This window comes from Capra hircus, assembly GCF_001704415.2.
Source record: "Capra hircus breed San Clemente chromosome X unlocalized genomic scaffold, ASM170441v1, whole genome shotgun sequence".
Lineage (NCBI taxonomy): Eukaryota > Metazoa > Chordata > Mammalia > Artiodactyla > Bovidae > Capra > Capra hircus.
In genome coordinates, this window is record NW_017189516.1 from 60,931,304 (window position 1) to 60,954,904 (window position 23,601).

General features: G+C 45.9%; 1 protein-coding gene across 1 annotated transcript in view; it reads left to right on the forward strand.

Annotated features, from left to right (window-relative positions):
• Positions 1-2,099: 2,099 nt before the first annotated feature.
• The window catches only part of ANOS1 (anosmin 1), a 200,958-nt gene continuing 179,456 nt past the window's right edge, over positions 2,100-23,601 (forward strand). Inside the window, exons 1-4 of the mRNA XM_018043716.1 lie at positions 2,100-2,180; positions 2,444-2,590; positions 2,726-2,915; positions 3,812-3,828. Coding sequence (XP_017899205.1) covers positions 2,100-2,180; positions 2,444-2,590; positions 2,726-2,915; positions 3,812-3,828 — 435 coding nt within the window. The remainder of the gene's footprint in view (positions 2,181-2,443; positions 2,591-2,725; positions 2,916-3,811; positions 3,829-23,601) is intronic.

A 23,601-nucleotide genomic window follows, 5' to 3' on the forward strand; every position in this document is an offset into this window, starting at 1 on the left:
ATCTTCACCATCATCATGACCACCACAACCATCATCACCATTGTGACAATCATCACCATCAGTACCACCACCACCATCGTGACCATCACCATCATCATTATCACCACCACCATCATTATAATCACCATCACCACTATCACCACCACAATCATCAACCATCTCCATCATCTTCACAACCACCACCATCACAATCATGACCATCATCACCACCATCATCATCATCACCGTCACCAGTATCATCATCACCATCATCACCACCACCAGTACCATCATCACCATCATGCTAATCATCACCGTCAGTACCACCACCACCATCATCATGAGCGTCATCGTTATCACCACTGTCATTATCACCACAACCACTATCATCGTCACCATCATCATAACGACCATCACCATCATGACCATCATCAGTACCACCACCACCATCATCACCACCACAACCACTATCATCATCATGACCATCATCACTACCACCACCACCATCACCATCACAACCATCATCACTACCACCACCACCGTCACCGTCATCATCATAACCACCACCGTCACATCTTCATCATCATGACCATCATCACTGCCACCACCATCACCATCATCATCACCATCACAATAATCTTCACCATCATCATGACCACCACAACCATCATCACCATCATGACAATCATCACCATCAGTACCACCACCACCATCGTGACCATCACCATCATCATCATCACCACCACCATCATTATAATCACCATCACCACTATCACCACCACAATCATCAACCATCTCCATCATCTTCACAACCACCACCATCACAATCATGACCATCATCACCACCATCATCATCATCACCGTCACCAGTATCATCATCACCATCATCACCACCACCAGTACCATCATCACCATCATGCTAATCATCACCGTCAGTACCACCACCACCATCATCATGAGCGTCATCGTTATCACCACCGTCATTATCACCACAACCACTATCATCGTCACCATCATCATAATGACCATCACAATAACGACCATCACCATCACGACCATCATCACTACCACCACCATCATCACCATCACGACCATCATCACTACCACCACCATCACCATCACGACCATCATCACTACCACCACCATCATCACCATCACGACCATCATCACTACCACCACCATCATCACCATCACGACCATCATCACTACCACCACCATCATCACCATCACGACCATCATCACTACCACCACCATCATCACCATCACGACCATCATCACTACCACCACCATCATCACCATCACGACCATCATCACTACCACCACCATCATCACCATCATCACTACCATCATCATGACCATCATCACTACCACCACCATCATGACCATCATTACCATCATCACTACCACCACTACCATCTTCACCATCATGATAATCATCACCATCAGTACCACCACCACCATCACCATGAGCATCATCGTTACCACCACCATCATTATCACACAACCACTATCATCGTCACCATCATCATAACGACCATCACCATCATCACCGTCACGACCGTCATCACTACCACCACCATCATCACCGTCACGACCGTGACCGTCATCACTACCACCACCATCATCACCGTCACGACCGTGACCGTCATCACTACCACCACCATCATCACCGTCACGACCGTGACCGTCATCACTACCACCACCATCACCACCGTCATGACCGTCATCACTACCACCACCATCATCACCGTCATGACTGTCATCACTACCACCACCATCATCACCGTCACGACCGTCATCACTACCACCACCGTCACCATCATCATGACTATCATTACTACCATCGTTATCATAACCACCATCACCTCCACCACTGCCATCACCAGCATTACCATCATGACCATAGTACCACTACCATCATCACTATCGTTACCATCATCACCACCACCACCATCATCACGATCACGACCATCATCCTGAGCATCATTGTTACCACCACCATCATTATCACTACCACCACAAACACTATCATCATTACAATCACCATCACGACCATCATCACTACCACTACCATCATCACCATCACGACCATCATCATTACCACCACCATCACCATCATCATGACCATCATTACTACCATCGTTATCATAACCACCATCACCTCCACCACCGCCATCACCAGCATTACCATCATGACTGTAGTACCACTACCATCATCACCGTCACGACCATCATCCTGAGCATCATTGTTACCACCACCACCGTTATCACTACCACCACAAACACTATCATTACAATCATCATCACAGCCATCATCACTACCACCACCGTCATCACCATCATGACCATCCACTACCACCACCATCATCACTGTCACGACCATCATCACTACCACCACCATCACCATCATTACTACCATCGTTATCATCATAACCACCATCACCTCCACCACCGCCATCACCAGTGTTACCATCATGACTGTAGTACCACTACCATCATCACCGTCACGACCATCATCCTGAGCATCATTGTTACCACCACCACCGTTATCACTACCACCACAAACACTATCATTACAATCACCATCACAGCCATCATCACTACCACCACCGTCATCACCATCATGACCATCCACTACCACCACCATCATCACTGTCACGACCATCATCACTACCACCACCATCACCATCATTACTACCATCGTTATCATCATAACCACCATCACCTCCACCACCGCCATCACCAGCGTTACCATCATGACTGTAGTACCACTACCATCATCACCGTCACGACCATCATCCTGAGCATCATTGTTACCACCACCACCGTTATCACTACCACCACAAACACTATCATTACAATCACCATCACAGCCATCATCACTACCACCACCGTCATCACCATCATGACCATCCACTACCACCACCATCATCACCGTCACGACCATCATCACTACCACCACCATCATCACCGTCACGACCATCATCACTACCACCACCATCACCATCATTACTACCATCGTTATCATCATAACCACCATCACCTCCACCACCGCCATCACCAGCGTTACCATCATGACTGTAGTACCACCACCATCATCACTATCATTATCATCATAACCGCCATCACCAGAATCATATCATCATCCCCATCTTCCCATCTTCATCATCAACATCCCCACATTTGGAAGTGTTGACACTGTTCCCTGAGAAATCTCTATACAAACGATTCTGTTGAGACACTCAGATTTCCGCACTTTACACATCATGATGGGGCTACCTACTTTGCTCCTGCTTACTGAAGTCAGTCTTCCCCTTGATGGCCTGTCCCCCAATGAATAGGGTTTTGCTCACCACAGAGGAGAAGCCTGGTGTGAAACAAGGATCAGAAGACCCGCCCCCAGCCCAGGCATCTGGGGTGGTCCATTCTTGCTCTGCAGTCCTCCCATATGGGTGAGTCAAATAGGGGGTAAATTTACAGGCTGCAGTATATCCCAACTTGGAGCTCACTTTCTGGAGTGGAAGTTTATTAATGATAAGAATGCCAAGTATGTGTAGAAATTACTGATGACTTTCAGAAACATTGAGCTGCTGGTTGCCATTGAGATATATAGGTAACTGCAGTTGTTTTAAAATTCTTCTGTGGCAAGAAAGTGCAGAGCATCACCCGAGATGCTCACCACAATTAAAGATAGTCATTGGTTGAAGGTGGCCACTTACTTGGCTTCTAATGATTTTCTCTTCCATGTTTTGGGCTATCATAGCCATTTAGAACTGAAACTTTGCCTTTAAAAACTAAGATAGGTACCCCAGTTCCTTTCTTCCTCTTTTAGACGTAGATAGGCCCACGGTAGGGGTTTGGCGAATATCCCCGAGGCATCGTTGACTAGAAATGCGTCTTCTCTCCCTCTCTGTCACCTCCCTCCTCTCTTCCTCTCCTTTCTTTATTTTGACACTTGGCTGTCCCGTTTTGAAAGCTGCACAGCCAAACCCATTCGCTGATCGTTCCAGAAATGGCCAACATCTGGGAAGTGATTTTTCCCATTGGGCCAGAATCTAAAAGAAAGTAGGGAACATTTTCCATTGTTGTTGTTTCCACGTTTTTGTATCCGGAGCTATGAGATAATGTCTTCACAGCTGCAGAGAAATTAAAAAAAAAAAAAAAAAACAACTTCTGTGCAGGATATATTTACTTGTTAACTATCACTAGAAAAAAAAAACATGTAGAGGTGAGGTTCCATGAGAACAGATCTCCATTTGTATTTGATCTTTCTGTTATTCGGAGGCCATGGACTTGTATGATATTTTAAACCTGTTTTTCTTGGGCAAGACTTGTATACTCTGATCTCATTTGTTACTCCACAACTTTGCAAAAAAAAAAGGAGGAAGTTAGTTTTTTTCTTCCTTTTGGAACAACTGTATGAAATTAGGGCCCCAATTTTTTTTTTCATATCTGGGTCTGTATCTGTATTACCCACTAGTGTCTAGTTCATGGTTTCTCAGCCTTGACACTGTTGATCTTTGGGGCCAGATTATTCTGTGTTATGGGGTCTGTCCTGTGCATTGCTGCTGTTCAGCAGCACCCAGCATGCATTGTTCTCCCAGGCTCCTCTGTCCATGGGATTTCCCTGGCAAACATGCCAGGGTGGGTTGCCATTTCCTCCCTCAGGGGATCTTTCTGACCCAGGATCAAACTTGTGTCTCATGTATCTCCTTTATTGGCAGATGGATTCTTGAGCACTGAGCAACCCACTGGTCTTTACCCAATAGATTCCTCCCACCCCCAATCATGACACTCACATGCACACACACACGAATATCTCTGGATACTACAATCTGTGCCAGAGGGTAAAGTCACCCCTGTTGGAAACCACTGATCTAGTTGTCTCTCTTGCTACTCAACATCTCTCTCGATCAACACGTATCTAGTTCAGTATCTGTATTCAGACATGTATATCCGTATCTAAATGTATATGTATGAGTCTTCTATGACATATAGTCATCTTCTTCAAAAGGGTAAACTTAGATACAGGAGCCAGTACATTGATTGCAGTAACAGCGTTCTTTTTTCACTTAGTCTTCTCTGATAGCTCAGTTAGTAAAGAATCCATCTGCAATGCAAGAGACCCCAGTTCGATTCCTGGGTCAGGAAGATCCTCTGGAGAAGGGATAGGCTACCCACTCCAGTATTCTTGGGCTTCCCTGCTGGCTCAGCTGGTAAAGAATCCGCCTGCAGGGTGGGACACCTGGGTTCGGTCCCTGGGTTGGGAAGATCCCCTGGAGAAGGGAAAGGCTACCCACTGCATCCTGGCCTGGAGAATTCCACGGACTGTATAGTCCATGGGGTCACAAAGAGGTGGACACGACTGAGTGACTTTTTCACTTTTCCCTTATAACATGGGAGTTTGGAAACATGCTCATTTCTGTCATTTGAGATTCTAGGAAAGCATGAGGTACTTGTTTCTACAAAGTGCAATGAGGAAAAAAAACTGCTTGGCTCCCATTCTATAGCAGTTCATTCTCCTGAATGCAAACAGCTGTATGTCTCTCCTCAGCAGTGATGATTCCGGAGATGGGTCATGGCATATGTGGATGTGATAGCCTGTAAGAAAATTGGTGTTTTTTCCAGCCATGAGCAGGCTAATGTGAAGTTGATCATGGAACATCTTTTCCTTTAAATATCCACTATGTTTTTAAAATTTGATGAACGGGTCCTAAAGTCTGATTCCCTTGTGGCTTCTTGGCAAGTAAATTCTTTGCCTTTCTCAAGCAACCTTTTGTCTCTGAGCCTTCTTACATGCTTTTTTAAAAAAAAAAATTATTTATTTTTGGCTGTTCTGGTTCTTTGTCGTTACACGGCCTTTTGTCTAATTGAGGTGGTCAGGGGCTCCTCTCTAGTTGCGGTGTGCAGGCTTCTCATTTCTGTGGCTTCTCTTGCTGCAGAGCACGGGCTATCGAGTTTGTGGACTCAGTAGTTGTGGCTCCCAGGCTCTAGAGCACAGACACAGTAGTTTCGGTGCATGGGCTTAGTTGCTCTGCAGCACGTGGGATCTTCCTGGAGCAGGGATCAAACCCACGTCTCCTGCACTGGTGGGCGGATTCTTATCCACTGAGCCACCAGGGAAGCCCTCCGTGTGCCCTTTATATCAAGTGTGTGTCACCTGGAAAGTGGTGGCCGTGGTAACGCTGCCTCTCTGGACCCTGCTACGATGCCACACGATTCACCTGGGTCAGAACCTCACATGTATCAATCCTCAGCTCTGCAGAAGTCTTGGCTGCTGTTGTTAAGATGAGCGAGGCCCTGGTGCTGAAGGGCTTGGGATGCAAAAATGAATACTGGGCACCCCTCAGTCCTTCAGAGGCTGGTCTGTGAAGTGAGGGCTCCTGCTGCCGCTGCTAAGTTGCTTCAGTCGTGTCTGATTCTGTGCAGTGCAAGGAAATTTAAACAACTCGATGTAACCAAGGAATCACAGACAGCAACAGACACTTTACCAAAGAAACAGATGGCAAAGAAACATATGAAAAAGATGCCCCACGTCGCATGTCATCAGGAAAAGGACAGATTCCAACAGCGAGATACCGATACACGCCCGTTAGAGTGGCAGTAATCCAGGAGACTAACAACATCAGATGATACTGAAGGGATGGAGCACCAGGAACTCTCCCTTCTTGCTGCCGGGAATGCAAAACAGGGCAGGCAGTTTCTTACAAAACAAAACATACCCTTACTCCTCAGCATTTGTTCAAATGGACTTAAAATGTCTGTACACAATGAAACAGACATCCATGCCCATGAATGTATAGACCAGCTTTATTGATCATTGTCCAAATTTGGAAGCAACCAAGATGTCCTCCGGTAGCTGAAAGGATAAATAAAATAAATAAACTGAGGTCCATCCAGATTATGGACTGTTACTGAGCACTACACAGAAATGAGCTGTCAGGCCACGGAGGAAACTAAAATGGATATTATCGGGCGAAAGAGGCTGCACACTGCAGGATTCCAACTGTATGTCCTTCTAGAAAAAGCACAACTATGCAGAAATTGAAAAGATGAGTGGTTGCAGGGGCTGGGGTGGGTAGCAATGAACAGGTGACGCGCAGACGATTTTTTTTTCGATTTTTTTTTTTTCAGGCAGTGAAACTACTCTGTATACTATCATTATGGATTTCTGTAGTCACACATTTGTCCAAACCCATAGAATGCAAAATGAGGAGTGAACTGTGGAGTAAACTCTAGACTCTGGGAGACAATGATGTTTCACTGTTGCTTCATCACTTGTAAAAAATGAGCCACTAGTGGGGGTGTTGATGATGGAGAAGGCTGTGAGTGACGGGGAGCAGGGGGCTATATGAGTGCCTTTCTCTGTGCCTTTCTTTTAATTTTTCTATGAACCTAAAATTGCTCTAAAAATGAAAAATAAATACTTTTTAATTTATTTTTTAATTTGAAAACCTTACCCTCTGAAGTTTCTTGGAAAGCGCCTAATTCTCCATAGAGAATGAAATTCAGATCTCTTATCCACTCTCGCCACTTAAAGATTTTCTTTTCCTGTGTGATGCATGGGAATAGCTTAAGTAGATTTTCAAATTGTAGTTTGAAGTCCTGCCTACCTATTGTATAAGGAGAAAAGACCACTGAATTCTAGGTCATCTATTCTGTTAAGAAAGCATAACCTGCCTTCCCAGATGCTGGGTGCTTATAAATCTGCAGATACGACATTTTTTTTCCTTGCAATTAATTTTTTTTTCTGCAAATCGAGGTCTTGTCTTGGGGTTATTGCTCCTTCTCTTTCAGCCGATTTAATTCATCATGTTTTCTCAAGTGATCTCTCATTAAAACAGGCTATCTTTTGAACTTCGTATTAAAATAACTCAGTATCATGATGAATGGGCTAGAATACCATATGAGCCAGAGTGTCATGGACTATGAGTTGCTCTGTTTTAACTTGATTAATTATCCTGTACGCTCTAATGAATAACACATAAATTAGCACCATGAAGAAGCATATATCACAAGAAAACCAAGCAACAGAAATCTGACTTAGTAAAGTCAAGTAGAATGGGAAAGCCATGTACTACAGTTAGTCATTGTTCTTTCCTGCCTAGATTTTCCCCACTGCAAATGAAACTCAGCTAGACCAGTCCTGAATCTTCTATCCCATGTGTGTGTTTATCAAGGTGGTAGATTTTGCTTTCATAGTAAAATAAGTACTTCTAGGATTTGTTGTATTCCCAGACGGGATACTAAACTATTTTGAAGGAATGCAAACAGTTTTCATTTACGGGGTACTGTATATTTTTTCAAGTAACATTTTTTAAAATGGTTGTGGCGATAATGGATAGCATCGTCAATGGACATGAGTCTGAGCAAACTCCAGGAGGAGCCTGGAGTGCTACAGTCCACGGGGTCAAAAAGAATCAGACATGTCTGAGCAACTGAACAATGACAACTGGTCGATAACAGCAATAGAAGAGAATCCAGTTCATATTGCCTGACGATATATTGTCTCTGGTTGCTGTTTATGCTTATGACTAATCAGCTTGACAATTTTAAATTAATCCTTAACCTCTGCTGGTCAGCATGCTAGAATCCAGAGCATCATGCGCCTCGCGGGAACTTTTTATTATGAACCACGGATCGCCCTGTTGAGCTTTACAGCTGCCAAGCATCTGTTTTGAAGAATAATAGGGAATTCGAGAGTGCGTTTAGAGTCGGCTGTGTTTCCACCTTCACTGTCATCCCCATCAACACATAGCATCTTCCTGCAGTTGTTGACTCTATGGAGACCGAGGTGACGCTGAAACAGAGTGGAGGGCAGAGGGGCCTGGACCGCGCTGGGGGTCATTGCCCTGGGCAATCCATGCTTCCCCGAGGGAGATCAGCGTGAAGGCTGAGAAGCAGAAATGGACCTGAACTAGTGGAAAATGATACATGCACACATGTGCATCCAATGATCTATTTATTAGTTGATAAAGAGGGTTGTCTTTCTCAATACCTGGATGACAAGGAGGTACCTGAAGAGCTGCACGAAGCGCTCAGAAGACTCTGAGAGGGGAGGGGGATGGAGCCAACATTGGGAGCGCTGGTTCTGCGTGGTTCCTTGAGGTCCCGTGTAGCCCAGTACAATGGACTGCCTTCTTCCTCTCCAGCAAGGTCATCAAGCTTCAGTGAGGATCAGAATCACCAGGAGCCTTGTTAAAATACATTTCATAGCACCCACCCTCCGAGCACCTGATTCTGTGGATCTGGGTGAAACTCAAGACTGACATGTCTAACAGGCTTCCAAGTGAGGCCGATGCTGCTGGTCTCAAGATCCCACTTTGAGAACCACTGCTGTGGTGGTATGTATGCTCTAGGGCTTCTCTCTGATGTCTTTCTCTGCCTAGTGACTTGTGCCAATTTCAAAGTATTGACACATTACATTCTCTGCCTTCCTGCCCCTACATTCTTATACTGACCAACCTTCATTATAGGTTGTTGCTGCTAAATCACTAGTTTGTGTCTGACTCTTTCCAACCATGGACTGTAGCCTGCCGGGCTTCTCTGTTCATGGGATTTCCCAAGGAAGAATACTAGAGTGGGATTTCCTTTTCTAGGGAATCTTCCTGACCCAGGGATTGAATCCACGTCTCCTGCATTGGGAGGTGGGTTCTTCACTGCTGAACCACTTGGGAAGCTCTGGTCCTGAGTTCTAGCCCAGTAATGTAGGAAGTGAAATGTTTGAATTCTGGGAGCTGCTCCAGCAAGTAAATCAAAAGTTAATCCAATGCAATCCAGTCAAACCCAATAGAGGTCATGGGAACATCTGCTGTAGACAGTTGGCCACAAGTGCAGGTAACAACTTGGACTTGCAGCTGGTGTTTAAAGCCTAGGAGGGATTGTTGGGGGCCTCCCAGGTAGTGCTAGTAATAAAGAACCCGCCTGCAGTGCAGGGGACCTGAGAGACAAAGGTTCGCTCTCTGGATCGGGAAGATCCCCTGGAGGAGAACATGGCAACCCACTCCAGTATTCTTGCCTGGAGAATTCCATGGACAGAGGAACCTGGTGGACTGTGCTCCGTAAGGTCAGAAAGAGTGGGACATGACAGAATTGACTTGGCACACCACAGGGATCATTGGAATCTCCGATCTGTAGTTGGTTGTTCAAAAGCTCTGATGGTAGCCTGGGCTTGCTGTTGGCATCTGAAGGTGGGGTGGGGGCAGTCCAATGGGATTGAGCCTTTAGCCCATGAGTTCTGAGCTGTCTCAGGGTAGACAGTGTCGGAATCAAGTCACCCTGTTGGTGTAAGCGAATTGCATGGTGGTGTGGGAAAACCACCACCCCTCCCACTCCCTGGCAGCACGCATGTTGGACTTGGGTCCAGGAACCCCGAAAAAATAGTGTTTGCTGATATGAGACTTTTATGTTCCCCCAAATGGGGCTCTGAGTTATGGATTTCATTTCAGTGCAGCTCTGCACTGAAGCGGTGTTCTGATTCTAAGCTTTTCACAGACCACATGTCTTTAGAAGGACTCCAAAGAGCCAAGTAACGTAGCCGTTCATAACACTGATCTTATTCCCCAAAAGTAGAAAATCGTTTTCTTTATCATTACATCAGATCTTATTGAGGGCTCTCAGAATTCTGACTTCTCCACAGTCCATCAATCATGTGAGCCAGGCAGGACTCCAGAACTTTCTGTGAACGTCTTCTACATTATTAAGAGTCATTCCTTGTGCTGAGAACACTCTTCCTGTACATGGATTTGCATCAGTTTTTTTTTTTTTTTCCACTGCACTGGTAACAAAGATTTACTGGAACAATGTTTGTTCCTTGATGCACGTGGGCTTTCTCTACTTGCGGCCAGCAGAGCTTCTCATCACAGTGGCTTCTCATGTTACTGACCATAGGCTCCAGGGCACACATGGGCTTCAGTAGTTGCAGTTCCAGAGTATATAAAGACTCAATAGTTGTGGCACACGGGCTTAGGTGCCCCGTGACATGTGGAATCTTCTCAGATCAGGGATGGAACCCATGTCTCCTGCACTGGGGGCAGATTCTTTACCACCGAGTCACCAGGGAAGCCTGAGAGATTTGCATGTTGACACCTAGACACGACCATTGATTTGCACGTTTCCTCTGAAGTAGGAAATGGTGACCTGCTGCAGTATTCTTGCCTGCAAAATTCCATACTCTGCACGCACTGAGGTTCACAGTCACTGGAGAAGGAAGTGGCAAGCCCACTCCAGTATCCTTGCCTGGAGAATCCCATGACCAGAGGAGCCTGGCGGGCTACAGTCCCTGGGGTTGCAAAGACTCGGACGTGACTGAGTGTGCAGGACCTGGACAGCAGCCTTGACTTTATATGATCCCAGGGTGTCTTCATAAACATCTCTGTGATGATCTTTATAAAAACACTCTTCCTCTCATTTTAGGAAAAGAAGAAACTCATTTTTTCGAGAGCTCACAATTTATGATGGAGAGGTAACCTGGGATGTGAAGTAGGGTCTTTTTGACTCCATGTGGGGTATGCTTTCTATGAAAATTATTTTGATTGGAATCCACAAGGTGTTCCGTATTTTTTTTTTTTTTTTTTACTTCCCAGGCTCTACTCTCTGGGTCTCTAAAGAGAGGACGTTGATCCTCAGTCTCTCTTACCTGTCAGAATTCTCCTGGATCTAGAATTTTCCTCAGCACCTGCTGTTGCCAGCGTTGCTCATGGCTTGCACGGGTCCCTCAGATCCATGATAAGTGACCCACGTGGCCAGACAGTTCCCGGCATGGTCCTTCTAGGCTTTGTGCCATTGCTGGACTTAACAGCCTCCCTCCCCAGCCTTTCTGAGAATGCCCTTCTGCTCAGACATTGCTGGGCATTTCTCAGGTTTCCTGCTTCACGGTGGTGCCCAGGATGCAGCTCATCTGCATCGTCATCTTGGTTTGGCCCTTGAGTTATCGATAGTGAGGTTGACCACCGTCTGTCTCCGTGGTCTTCCCGCCCTTGAGTACCGTGGGTCTCTGTGATCTTCCCTCCTAGGACTCACACTGAATGGACTGTGTTGTGTCTTTCTCATCTGCTTTTGACCTTTCTGCGAGGACACTGTAAATGTTCTGGAGAGAGTTATTAGAGGTGTTGGGATTCCCTGGTGGCTCGGTGGTTAAAGCATGTGCCTGCAATGCAGGAGATGAGAGTTAGATCCCTGGGTCGAGACAATACCACGGAGAAGGCAATGGCAACCCACTCCAGTATTCTTGCCTGGAGAATCCCATGGACAGAGGAGTCTGGCGGGCTGCAGTCCAGGGGGTCGCAAGGAGTCGGACATGAGTTAGCGACGAAACAACAACAGTTAGAGGCTTTAGTTTATTAGAGGATAAAATGTTAGCAGGCAGAAGGTCTGAGAGTTAATAACGTCTCACCCCTCTGCTCTTGAATGGATTTGACAGTTTTGAGTTGGATTCCAGGGTTGGAAAAGTCCATGAGACAGGCTTACAGGTTAACTGGGGCCCTGTAACCTCTTTCCTTTGCAAAGTTCCCTGTATTGTAAGACAATGACATGTCATTCACAGCTCACACATGTCTTGTGTTTAGCAAGAAGAAGGATTGCATGACCCTCAAAGGTCTTCTCTGACTTGTAATTCCACTGGGAGCATCTGACTCAGAATCCTGCAGTTTCTAAACATTTCGAGTGGGTGTTTGGAGTCATGGTGGGGGTTCTTTTCCTTGTCCTGTTTGTTCTTAGAGCACAGGCTTGGTGCTAGTGTGGGATAGATCTTAACACTCTGAAGACACAGATGGACAGAGATGCTCAGTGATGCAAGGTGACCGTTAGCGATTTTTGAAAATCTATTTATTGGTCATGCCGGGTCTGCAGGGGCTTTGCTCTGGTTGCGGAGAGCTGGGGCTCCTCTCTAGTCCTGGTGTGTGAGCTTCTCATTGCGGTGACTTCTCATTGTGGTGCCGCACAGGGCTCTAAAGCATTTGGACTTCAGCAGTTGCAGCAGAGGCGCGGTAGTTTCTGCCCCCGGTCTCTAGAGCAGACCCTCAATAGTTGTGGTGCATGGACTTAGCTATTCGGGGGCATGTGGGGCCTTCCCCACCCGGGGAATGAACCCAAGTCGCCTGCACTGACAAGCAGATTCTTAACCACCAGGCCACCAGGGAAGCCATCAGACACAAAACTTCAGATCCACAAGCTCCTTGAACAAGTGGCAGAAATGCCCCAAACCTATACCTCTGCATATGACTTTGAAGAGACAGAAAATGAAAGATTAAAAAAAAAAAAAAAGAAAGAAAGCCTGAAAAAAAGTCAAAAGTGAAAAAAGTATTAGTCGCTCAGTCATATCTGACTCTTTGCGACCCCATAAACTGTAGCCTGCCAGGCTCCTCTGCCCATGGAATTCTCCAGGCAAGAATACTGGTGTGCATAGCCATGCCCTTCTCCAGGGGATCTTCCCGACCCAGGGATTGAACCTGGGTCTCCTGCATTGCAGGCAGAGTCTTTACTGTCTGAGCCACCAGGAAAGCCCACCTGGTAGCAATTTTGAAGAGAGTCCTGGAATCCCACTTGACTCACTTGGCAAACTGCGGAGTCAGCATTCTAAGAGCCCTCAGTTACCTTTGTTATAGTAAAAAAAAAAAAAAAATTGGTTTTCAATTGCTTACAGATAAGAGCAGCTTCTGTACACTACCCTTCCCAGGCAGGACAAGATTAAATCCCGCTGTAGCTCAGAGATCTAGTGAAGTCATTGCTTTAGTAGCTGACTATGTCCCTTTAGTTTTTGCTAGGAGGTCTCCTAATTTCTTGTTTTGTTCACCTATAAAACAACCTGCAATAAAAACATAAGAGCAACAATAATTAAGGAAAGAAAAGACCCAGGAGGACTTCTAGACATTACTAGTCTTCTAATGCTGCCTAAAGTGTATTTTTGTTATTGTTGTTCAGTTGCTCAGTGGTGTTGGACTCTTTGCAACCCCATGGACTGCAGCACGCCAGGCTTCCCTCTCCTTCACCATCTCCCGGAGCTTGTTCAAACTCATGTCCATCGAGTCGATGATGCCATCCAACTGTCTCATCCTCTGTCGCCCCCTTCACCTGCTGACCTCAATTTTTAGCGAGTTGCGAATATCCACATCACTGTCTTTCCAGAGAAAAGTAGTGAAAGATGTAATTAACTGTTGTGGAAAGTTATGTTTCTAAATTGCTGTTCCACATTGCTCTTGCATTTTTTTCTCCTTTGATCATGGTTTGAATTCTCCACAGGGACTTTGACGTGTTTTCTTAAACAATATTTCCACTGTTCCTTTCAGTTGCTTGGTACGCAGGCTCACACAAAAGTACAGATGAACGCAGCTGCCAATAACGAGTCAAAACACATTGGAACAACAATATGTTCTTTGGTGAATACGCTCAAGACACCACGATTCTCTTAGTTTCAGGAAAAATATCTTAACCTCCAGTAAAATTGCAGTGCCCCCTACACTAGCTTGGTTCATTGAGGAAGAGCTTTGTTGGGGCTTGAAATGGGGAGATGTCTCTTTGGGCGGAAGTGGTGACCTGCTTATCTCCTATTTCATGTGAACTTACGTTCCTCTTCCACACCGAAGGGGCTACCCCTCCATACTGTTGTTGGGTCTTCCCAGCGCAGGGTTAATGCCTTCACCACCCTCATCTCCTCCGAGAAATAAGGCTCATATCTACTTACCTTTGTTGAAACCGTGGCATTGGAGAAGACTCCTGAGAGTCTCTTGGATTGCAAGAAGATCCAACCAGTCCATCCTAAAGGAAATCAGTCCTGAATATTCATTGGAAGGACTTGATGCTGAAGCTGAAGCTCCAATCCCTTGGTCACCTGATGCGAAGAACTGACTCATTGGAAAAGACCCTGATGCTGGGCAAGATTGAAGGCAGGAGGAGAAGGGGACGACAGAGGATGAGATGCTTGGATGGCATCACTGACTCAATGGGCATGAGTCAGGAGTTGGTAATGGACAGGGAAGCCTGGCGTGCTGGGGTCCGTGGGGTCACAAAGAGTTAGACAGGACTGAGCAACTGAACTGAACTGAACTGTCGTCCCCTTCTCCTCCTGCCTTCAGTCTTTCCCAGCACCAGGGTCTTTTCCAGTGAGTCACTTCTTTGCATCAAGTGGCCAAAGGATTGGAGCTTCAGTTTCAGCATCAGTCCTTCTAATGAATATTTAAGACTAATTTCCTTTAGGATTGACTTGTTTGATCTCCTTGCGTCCAGGGGAATCACAGGAGTCTTCTCCAACACCACAGTTCAAAAGCATCACTTCTTCGGCGCTCAGCTTTCTTTATGGTCCAACTCTAACATCAATACATGACTACTGGAAAAACCATAGCTTTGACTATATGGGCCTTTGTCAACAAAGTAATGTCTCTGCTTTTTAATATGCTGTCTAGTTTGGTCATAGCTTTTCTTCCAAGGAGCAAAGCGTCTTTTAATTTCATGCCTGCCATCACCATCTGCAGTGATTTTGGAGCCCAAGAAAATAAAGTCTGTCTTTAATATTTAATTTCAAAGGGGTTTTAACATCTCACAATTATGCCCTGGGACCTAGTATGCCCTTTACATCAGACTTTTGGGACCTTTTCTGTCTTTCTTCCCTGTTTCTCCTGCTTCCTCCCTATGGCTGTTTCTCGTCTCCTCTTCCCAGTCTCGTCTTTCCCACCAACACTGAGACCCACACACGTGATTCAGACTGAAGTTGGGGCCACTTTGAAGTAAGGGTTAGAAATGCCAGAGTGTGTGGCCGTCCCACCTCGGAAAGAACCCTTCCAGAACTTTGAACTCGGTGGTGAGGAATGCCGTATCTCTGCGCTTTCAGCCTGGACACTTTATTCCATAGATACTTGTTTACTTTCTCTGCAAGCAGGTATGGCGATGGGGGAGAAATTCCTGGAACGGGGAGGATCCACCCAATTTACAAGCGAAGCAAGAACTTGAGAGCGATGCCTGAGCACGCCTGCCTTTATGGGCTGCGTTCATCCCTGTCCCTTGTCTCCGCTGTGAAGGAGGAGGTGGGAAGAGAATGAGGTTTATACAGACGTTTCTTTATTTTTTTCTAGGTTTCCCAGGAACAATGCCGTCGTTGTTTAATTTATGTAGCTGCTCTGTTGCGCATGCTTTCCTTACTTTGTAATACGAGTCATTAACTCAATTTTAGTTATTACCTATAACGCTCCCTCTCAACCTCCCGAAGGTTGGATTTCTTTCCGCGCAAGTCACTTACTCTGTCTTGAAATATCTTTCAGGGCTTAATGTGATTTTTGTGGAGAGGGCATGCTTTATCAGAATTTTCTTCTGAGAATGTACATTTGAATACCAAATGTAGTTTACATATCTGCAGTCACAGCTGTGGCAAGGATGAACTCAGAATTAACACATCTTCTTGGAGGAGATTAAAGTTGGAAGACTGTTCCTTGGGATGTGCTAACAGAAGCTGGTATCTCCAATTCTGTAACTCCGTGGTGGTCCCCCTTATTCCATCGGGGAGAGTGAGTAATAAAAGTTGCATGCAGCCCTTTCCCCAAGATGGAATCTGTAAGCATGTTCCTTGTTAAAATTCATAGTCAAGTGCTCATAAAAGGAATGTTTTCCCATATGGCATTGTCTGACACTTGTCGTTCTATAAATTTTCTTTAGATGACTTTATTTACATCTATGAAAAGATTGTTAGCACGATTATTTCTTAAATAAGTTACACTTGACTCTGTATACAAGCCTTCATTCAGGTTTTCATATTCTCAGGCTGAATCTCTAGGATGCTGAATCTCTTCTCTATAGGAAGCAAACTAGTAAAGCCATTTTCTGAAATCTCTACCTAAGTGAAGATGAACACTTTCATCTCTTTCTCTTTATTTCCTTCTTTTCAATTCCTCGTGACCTAATGATTAAAGTGTAATTTCATTTGTGACTCCCTATTCCATTCATTTATCTATTCAGCCAGTATTCTTTAAGATCGTGAGGAAGCCAGTGGTGAGGACACATTCTGTATTTGAGGAAGTCATAGGCAGGGGTGGTGGGGTGGTGATGATCATTAAGGAAAAACAATACAAATACATTTATACTTGACCACCATCTAGAGTGCTTTGGAACAGAAGTGCAGGGAGGCCCAGGGCATGTGCCACTGGGGAGCTGTCGTAGTCAGGGAGTCAGGCATCAGGGAGGGCTTCCTGGAAGAAGTGGCATGGAAGTAGCCTTGGGGAGCAGACAAGTCCCGGATGGGAGAACAGCACTTACAGAGGTTTTCATTCCTGGACAGGATGCCAGGTGTCAGGAAATGAGGTAGAGAACGTGGCCAGACCCTGGGTTCCAGTGGTGGGGGCCACAGGGGAGGGCTGGGCATTTGAGGGGGTAGGTTTGTGTGGTCAGATACTGTTTTCCTGTAGAATTCAGTTCACTGTGAGATAGTTGTCGAATGTAGAGGGAAATTAATGGGGAAGGGTTAATGAAAAGGTTGCTTGTTTACTGAGGATGTGAAAGTGAAGTGAAGTCGCTCAGTCGTGTCCGAGTCTTAGCGACCCCATGGACTGCAGTCCCTGGGATTTTCCAGGCAAGAGTACTGGAGTGGGGTGCCATTGCCTTCTCTGTTACTGAGGATAATCCATAACAAAAGAACTTGTACTATAAACAACAAATATAAACATTGAGTTTATTTTTTTTTTCTCTTTAAGTAGATTTTGTTTTAGAGCTTTTTAGCTTCACAAAGGGAGACGGAAATGGTAACCCACTGCAGTGTTCTTGCCTGGAGAATCCCAGGGACTGAAGCCTGGTGGGCTGCCATCTGTGGAGTCACACATAGTCGGACATAACTGAAGCGACTTAGCAGCAGCAACAGCAGCTTCACAAAAAAATTGAGCAGGAAGTACCAAGAGTTCCCATTCACGCCATGACCCCATATATGTGCAGCCTCCCTCGTTACCAACATCGCACCCTAGTGGTACATCTGCTATGCTAAGGAACCTTCACTGACACACTGTCATCGCCCCAGGGCCACACTTTGCATCAGCGTTCATCTTGTTATGCAATCTGTGAGTGTTGGACAAATGTCTAATGACATGCGTCCACCACGACAGTGTCACAGAGTTGGTTCCTTGCCCTAAAAATCCTCTGTATTCTACCTGTTCATCCCTCCCTCCCTGCAACCCCTGGCCACCTCTGATCCGTTTACCGTCTCCATAGTTTCGCCTTAGTTGGAACTGGAGAAGGCAATGGCACCCCACTCCAGTACTCTTGCCTGGAAAATCCCATGGACGGAGGAGCCTGGTGGGCTGCAGTCCATGGGGTCGCTAAGAGTTGGACACGACTGGGCGACTTCCCTTTCACTTTCCACTTTCATGCATTGGAGAAGGCAATGGCACCCCACTCCAGTACTCTTGCCTGGAAAATCCCATGGACGGAGGAGCCTGGTGGGCTGCCGTCTATGGGGTCGCACAGAGTCGGACACGACTGAGGCGACTTAGCAGCAGCAGAACGTTGCAAAGCTGGGATCATACAGTGTGTAGCCTTTTCAGATTGACTTCTTTCACTTAGCAATATGTGTTTAAGTTTCCTGAGACACATTTAGAATGAATGTATAGTTGTGATGATCACTAGCAAAGACTCATTTTAAAAAAAAGTGCTTTGAAGGACTTTGCTGGTGGTCCAATGGCCAAGACTCTGTGCTCCCAACGCGAGTGGCCTGAGATCGATCCCCGCTCAGGGAAATAGTTCGCACATGGGCCAAGTTAAGAGTTTGCACGCTGCAATTAAAGATCTGCTTGCTGTAACTAAGAACGGATGCAGGCAAATAAATACATGTTAAAAAAATTTTTTTAGTACTTTGAGCCATGAAAATGTTCAGTCTCAGTCGAAGTCTCCTGACACCCCTCTTAGCTGCTGTTGAATATATGAAGAGGCTGTGAGTGTATCAACAATACAGCGGAATATCCTTGCAACGATGAGTGAAATCAAGTATTTTATTTCTTAATTCCAAGGTCATAGAAAAATATTCTGGATTAAAAGGAAATTCCTAAATTTCAATCCATGCCCTCTTTTTTCCATGAAAAGAAAATCAATGGAGTCACAGCTAATGATATTGTGGTTTCAAAGGGCTGATCTGTTAAGCTTCGGTCTGTGCTGGGCTGTCTGGAATGGTTTCAGGTCAGATGTTCCGTCTTGCTGTTGGGCACTCGTTCAGTGTAACATACCTGAAACGGCACCCTGGTTAGTCCTTATGGGATACGCCACAGCATCACCTCCAAAACAAGGGGGATCTGTTCTAATTCTCTTTTTTTCTCGGCAAATGACTGTATTGAGATAGCTAGTTTTCATCTGTCTTTATCCTTCCCTTGTGGGTCGTCTTTGAGTGAAGTGTTTTCTTTACTTGAAGCTTTTGAAGAAATTTTTTTTTTTTCTTGAAGGGAAAAATCAAAAGGCTGGAAAATGAAGCGACTTTGAAAATATCATGGAGATAGTGTCTGGGTGCAGCTGACTGAACTTACATAAACTCTTTGAAAGTTGGTCTGACTGGCATTCATGTTTGATCTCGTTAAACCAATAAAATACGGATGTAATCTTTCTATAATCACCAAAGTCCCACTGTCTGATGCTACCTGGAGGTTAAAGTGATGATTCTAGAGGCAAATATCTTTCATGCCTAATGTACTTTGGCTCTTTATTTTTGCTGGCTTTCAGCCAGAGTGAGACTTTATTGCAGATACTGTAATTTATTTTTTGTTGTCAAGTGGCTTAAGTGGTGAATGCTATTGTAATCCGGCTAAAAACTTCCCCCTGGGCAGGATGTTGAAATGCTCTGGGGTTTTATATTTTTCCATTGCTCCTCTGCTCAGAGAGCATTCCAGGTAAGCTGCATAGGTGGATGGTGGGGTGTTCATGCACACCTGGCCTAAACACAGTGGCTGGAGCTAATCGGGGGTTTACAGACATCCGCCATGCCATTAGGCAGTGTTCTTAGAAGTTCTTTGTAGAGATAAATTGTGTGGAAGATGCTGATTGATAAAACCAAAAGCATAGGGCAGCTGCAAAACCTTGTCATGGGTGGGCGTGGCGGGGGGGGGGCAATTGTTTTAAAGAAAACAGGAAACTCAAAATCCCAAAAGGAAATAGAGACACTTTGGGTGGGGAGATGTGTGTGTGTGTGTGTGTGTGTGTAGAAAACTTATACGTGGAGAAAACTCCGTGAGTAAATTCAAAAGACAAACAATGTACTGGAAACCTTTTATTTAAAGCAGTAAGCAACAGGCAAATTATTACTAAGTCTAATGGGTACTAAGAGCTGCTACAGTGTCTGAGAAGAGGGTGGACTCTCCAAAATAGAAATGGTAAAATGAAGAGACAGTTCACCGTAGAGGAAATACAAATGGCCAGTCAAAGGCAATTAAAGCAGTTGCCCTCTCATTACATTGACCAGTGTTGGAAAATTGCTACCACTCAGGGAAGAGCTGACTCATTGGAAAAGACCCTGATGCTGGGCAAGATTGAGGGCAGGAGGAGAAGGGGACGATGGAGGATGAGAGAGTTGGATGGCATCACCAACTCAATGGACATGAGTTTGAGTCAACTCTGGGAGTTGGTGATGGACAGGGAGGCCTGGTGTGCTGTAGTCCATGGGGTCGCAAAGACTCAGACCCGACTGAGCAACTGAACTGAACTGAACGGAAGGGAAGAAAACATGGTTCTTCCCACCCCAACCCGACCCATCTCAGTACCCCAAACCCCCTCACCCTCTGAGCCTCACTAATAAGATGAAACCAGTTAGCATAGGATGCGTGTTATACACGGGAGCTGGGAGTTTGACAGTCCAGGATTACTCTTCCACTTCTCAGAACAAAAATAATGGCAAACATAGTAAAATTTATCATCACAATCATCTTTTTTTTTTTTTTTTTAAACATCTGACTCTGTGCCAACCATTTTGCTAAACTCTTTACCTGGATTATCTTTTTAATCTTCCCCAGCAAGCTATGGCATCCTATCTTTTGTAATAAAAAAGTTAACGATTATAATCATAATAAACCTTTCATGCCTGCTTGCTGTTGCCCCCAATATTTCTTTCTAAGGACAGCGTTTCATTTTTTGTGATTAATGGGAAATTTGGCCTCAAATGAAAGTGCTTCGGTGGAGGAAATGCATTGGTATTAAATCCCAGGAAAATGTCAGTGATAGATGGGCTCCGTGGCTGCTGGGATAGGGTGTGCAGGCCACTGGGATCGGCAGCAATGTGTGTTTCAGCCTGGGGCTGGCAGTCGTGTTTGCGTTTGTCAGGTGGCTGAAAGCACCCTTCCCTGGATTCGTCTGTTGTTGAGGTTTGACCATTTTACCTCCAAAGCAAACAGAAGGATTCTAACCAAGATGTGCCATGAACGGACCTTCTCACAGCTCTAATCTATGTTGTTGTTGTTATTATTATTTTTTTAATCCTAAAACATATACTAAGTGAAAAGTGTTCTTTCCAGTAATTTGTAACCAGCTCCACTTCCTGCGTGTTCACCCCATCTCCTCGCCTATTCCCTGCTCCAGCCGCCCCACCCGATCTGATATTCTCTGAGCTTACAATGTTGGGAGCCCTCTGGTCCGATTCCTACTCTCCTTGTGGTTTATACATCTGGAGATTTCATTCACAGCCCGCTCTCAGTCTCTCTGTCTGTCTCCCTCGCTTTTGTTCACCATGGCACTCATAGCTGAGTTTCACCACTGGCTGCAGGATGTGTGTGTGTGCAGATGCTTGTACTGTCTCAATCATGCTATTTATCGATAATACTCAGGTCAGTGGCATATGACCCCGCTGGTAATATTTTTGTCAGCCCATCACTGGGGGCAGGGAGCAGTTGCCATGCCTGCTTCTGCAGCCCTGGGCACCCTTGCAATTGGCCTAAGAAGCTGGCCCAGTTGCCAGCATGAAGGTTTCAAGTGGATTGGAAACAGGAATCTCTGTCTCCAGGAGCACACTCCCATTGAGCAGCTTAAGACTCAGGGCAGGGGAAAGAGGTCCTAGAGCAGGAGGGTGTGTGATGCATCTCTCAAGAGCAGAGGCAGAGCTGCAGAGGGCCTGCCCGTGTGTCCAGGAGAAAGAAGACGAGGAGGGGAAGCTGGTGAACGCCGGTCCCAGGTCAGGGATCCCAGGGCAAGGGGCAGGATGCGCTGACCTGACTCAGGGAGGCAGAAGGTCTTCAGACCACACTGTTGTTGTCATGGAGTCGCTCAGTCGTGTCCGACTCTTTGCAACCCCAGGGACCGTAGCCCCGCCAGGTTCTTCCATCCATGGGATTTCCCAGGCAAGAATACTGCACTGGGTTGCCATTCCCTTCTCCAGGGGATCTTCCTGACCTAGGGATCAAACCCAAGTCTTCCACGTTGTAGGTGGATTCTTTACCAGCTGAGCCACAAGGGAAGCCCAAGAACACTGGAGTGGGTAGCCTTTCCCGTCTCCAGGGGATCTTCCCAACCCAGGGTCTCCTGCACTGTCAGGAAGATTCTTGTCTATCTGAGCCACCAGGGAAGGCCCCCTCAGACCGTGACCCTGCTGAAGGAGGTGGTCAAGATCTGGCCTCGACCTAGTCTCCAAGGTTGGGAGTCCATTCGCTTTAGCCCTGTGTCTCTTTGGAAGGAACCTCACTGGTTCCCATATCTGGGGCGTGAGCGCAGGGCACTCAAGTTGGGGTCAGGCTGTGGTCTGCCAGACCTGGTCCTTGGAAGTCCTAGCAGGACTCAACCCCATGTGGGACAGGCGACAAACACCCTTTCCAGACAGGACGACGAGGAGAGAAGTTCTCCCGATGCCCCAGACCCTGCCCCCAGCATTGCCATAACGACATACTTCTCAGCATTTGGCCCCTGCTCCTGGTTGCTGTTCTTAACCCTCTTTATGGGCCTCCCAGGTGACCCAGTGGTAAGGAACCCATCTGTCAATGCTGGAGATACAGGTTCGATCCCTGTATCTCCAGCAAGGTGTCGTGGAGATGGGGATGGCTACCCGACTCCAGTATGCTTGCCTGGGAAATCTCTCAGAGAGAGGAGTCTGGCGGGCTATAGTCCCTGGGCTCGCAAAGACTCAGACATGACTGAGACATGCCCGAACACAGTACAGTCGGCTTGTGACCAATACCTTGATCTGCCTAAAGCCCTTGTGAACACTGTCACCAGTTTTTATGAAACACTGGGTTTTTCCCTTAATGGCCTCTTTCTTGAATATATTATTGCCAGTAATTAAACCATGTCCACTGTTTGTCCAGCTTTGGCCCCCACCCAGTCTATTAAGTTCTTATTTCTCTGATATCAAGCCTATAAAAGACCATGCCTGACCTCAGTCCAGGCTGTTCATACACAGCTCCAGCCCTTATTGATGGATTGGTAGGCATTGATAATGTAGGGAGATACCAGTGCCCACTGAGGATGAGTGCAGCTCAGCGAGGGGGTAAGGAGGTTAATACCAGATTATCTAAAATTGTTAGGGGCATTCAGCAATTTGGGGGAGTTAAGCTTGTAAAGGAGACTCGAGTTAGTATGACAGAGACTTAATGGGGAAAGCTTTCCTGCAGGACGGAGATCTTTTAGCCCAGTGATTTTTAGATAGAAGAGGGAAATTTCTAATCCTAAACAGTTGAGATCTACCCAGTGATTTTG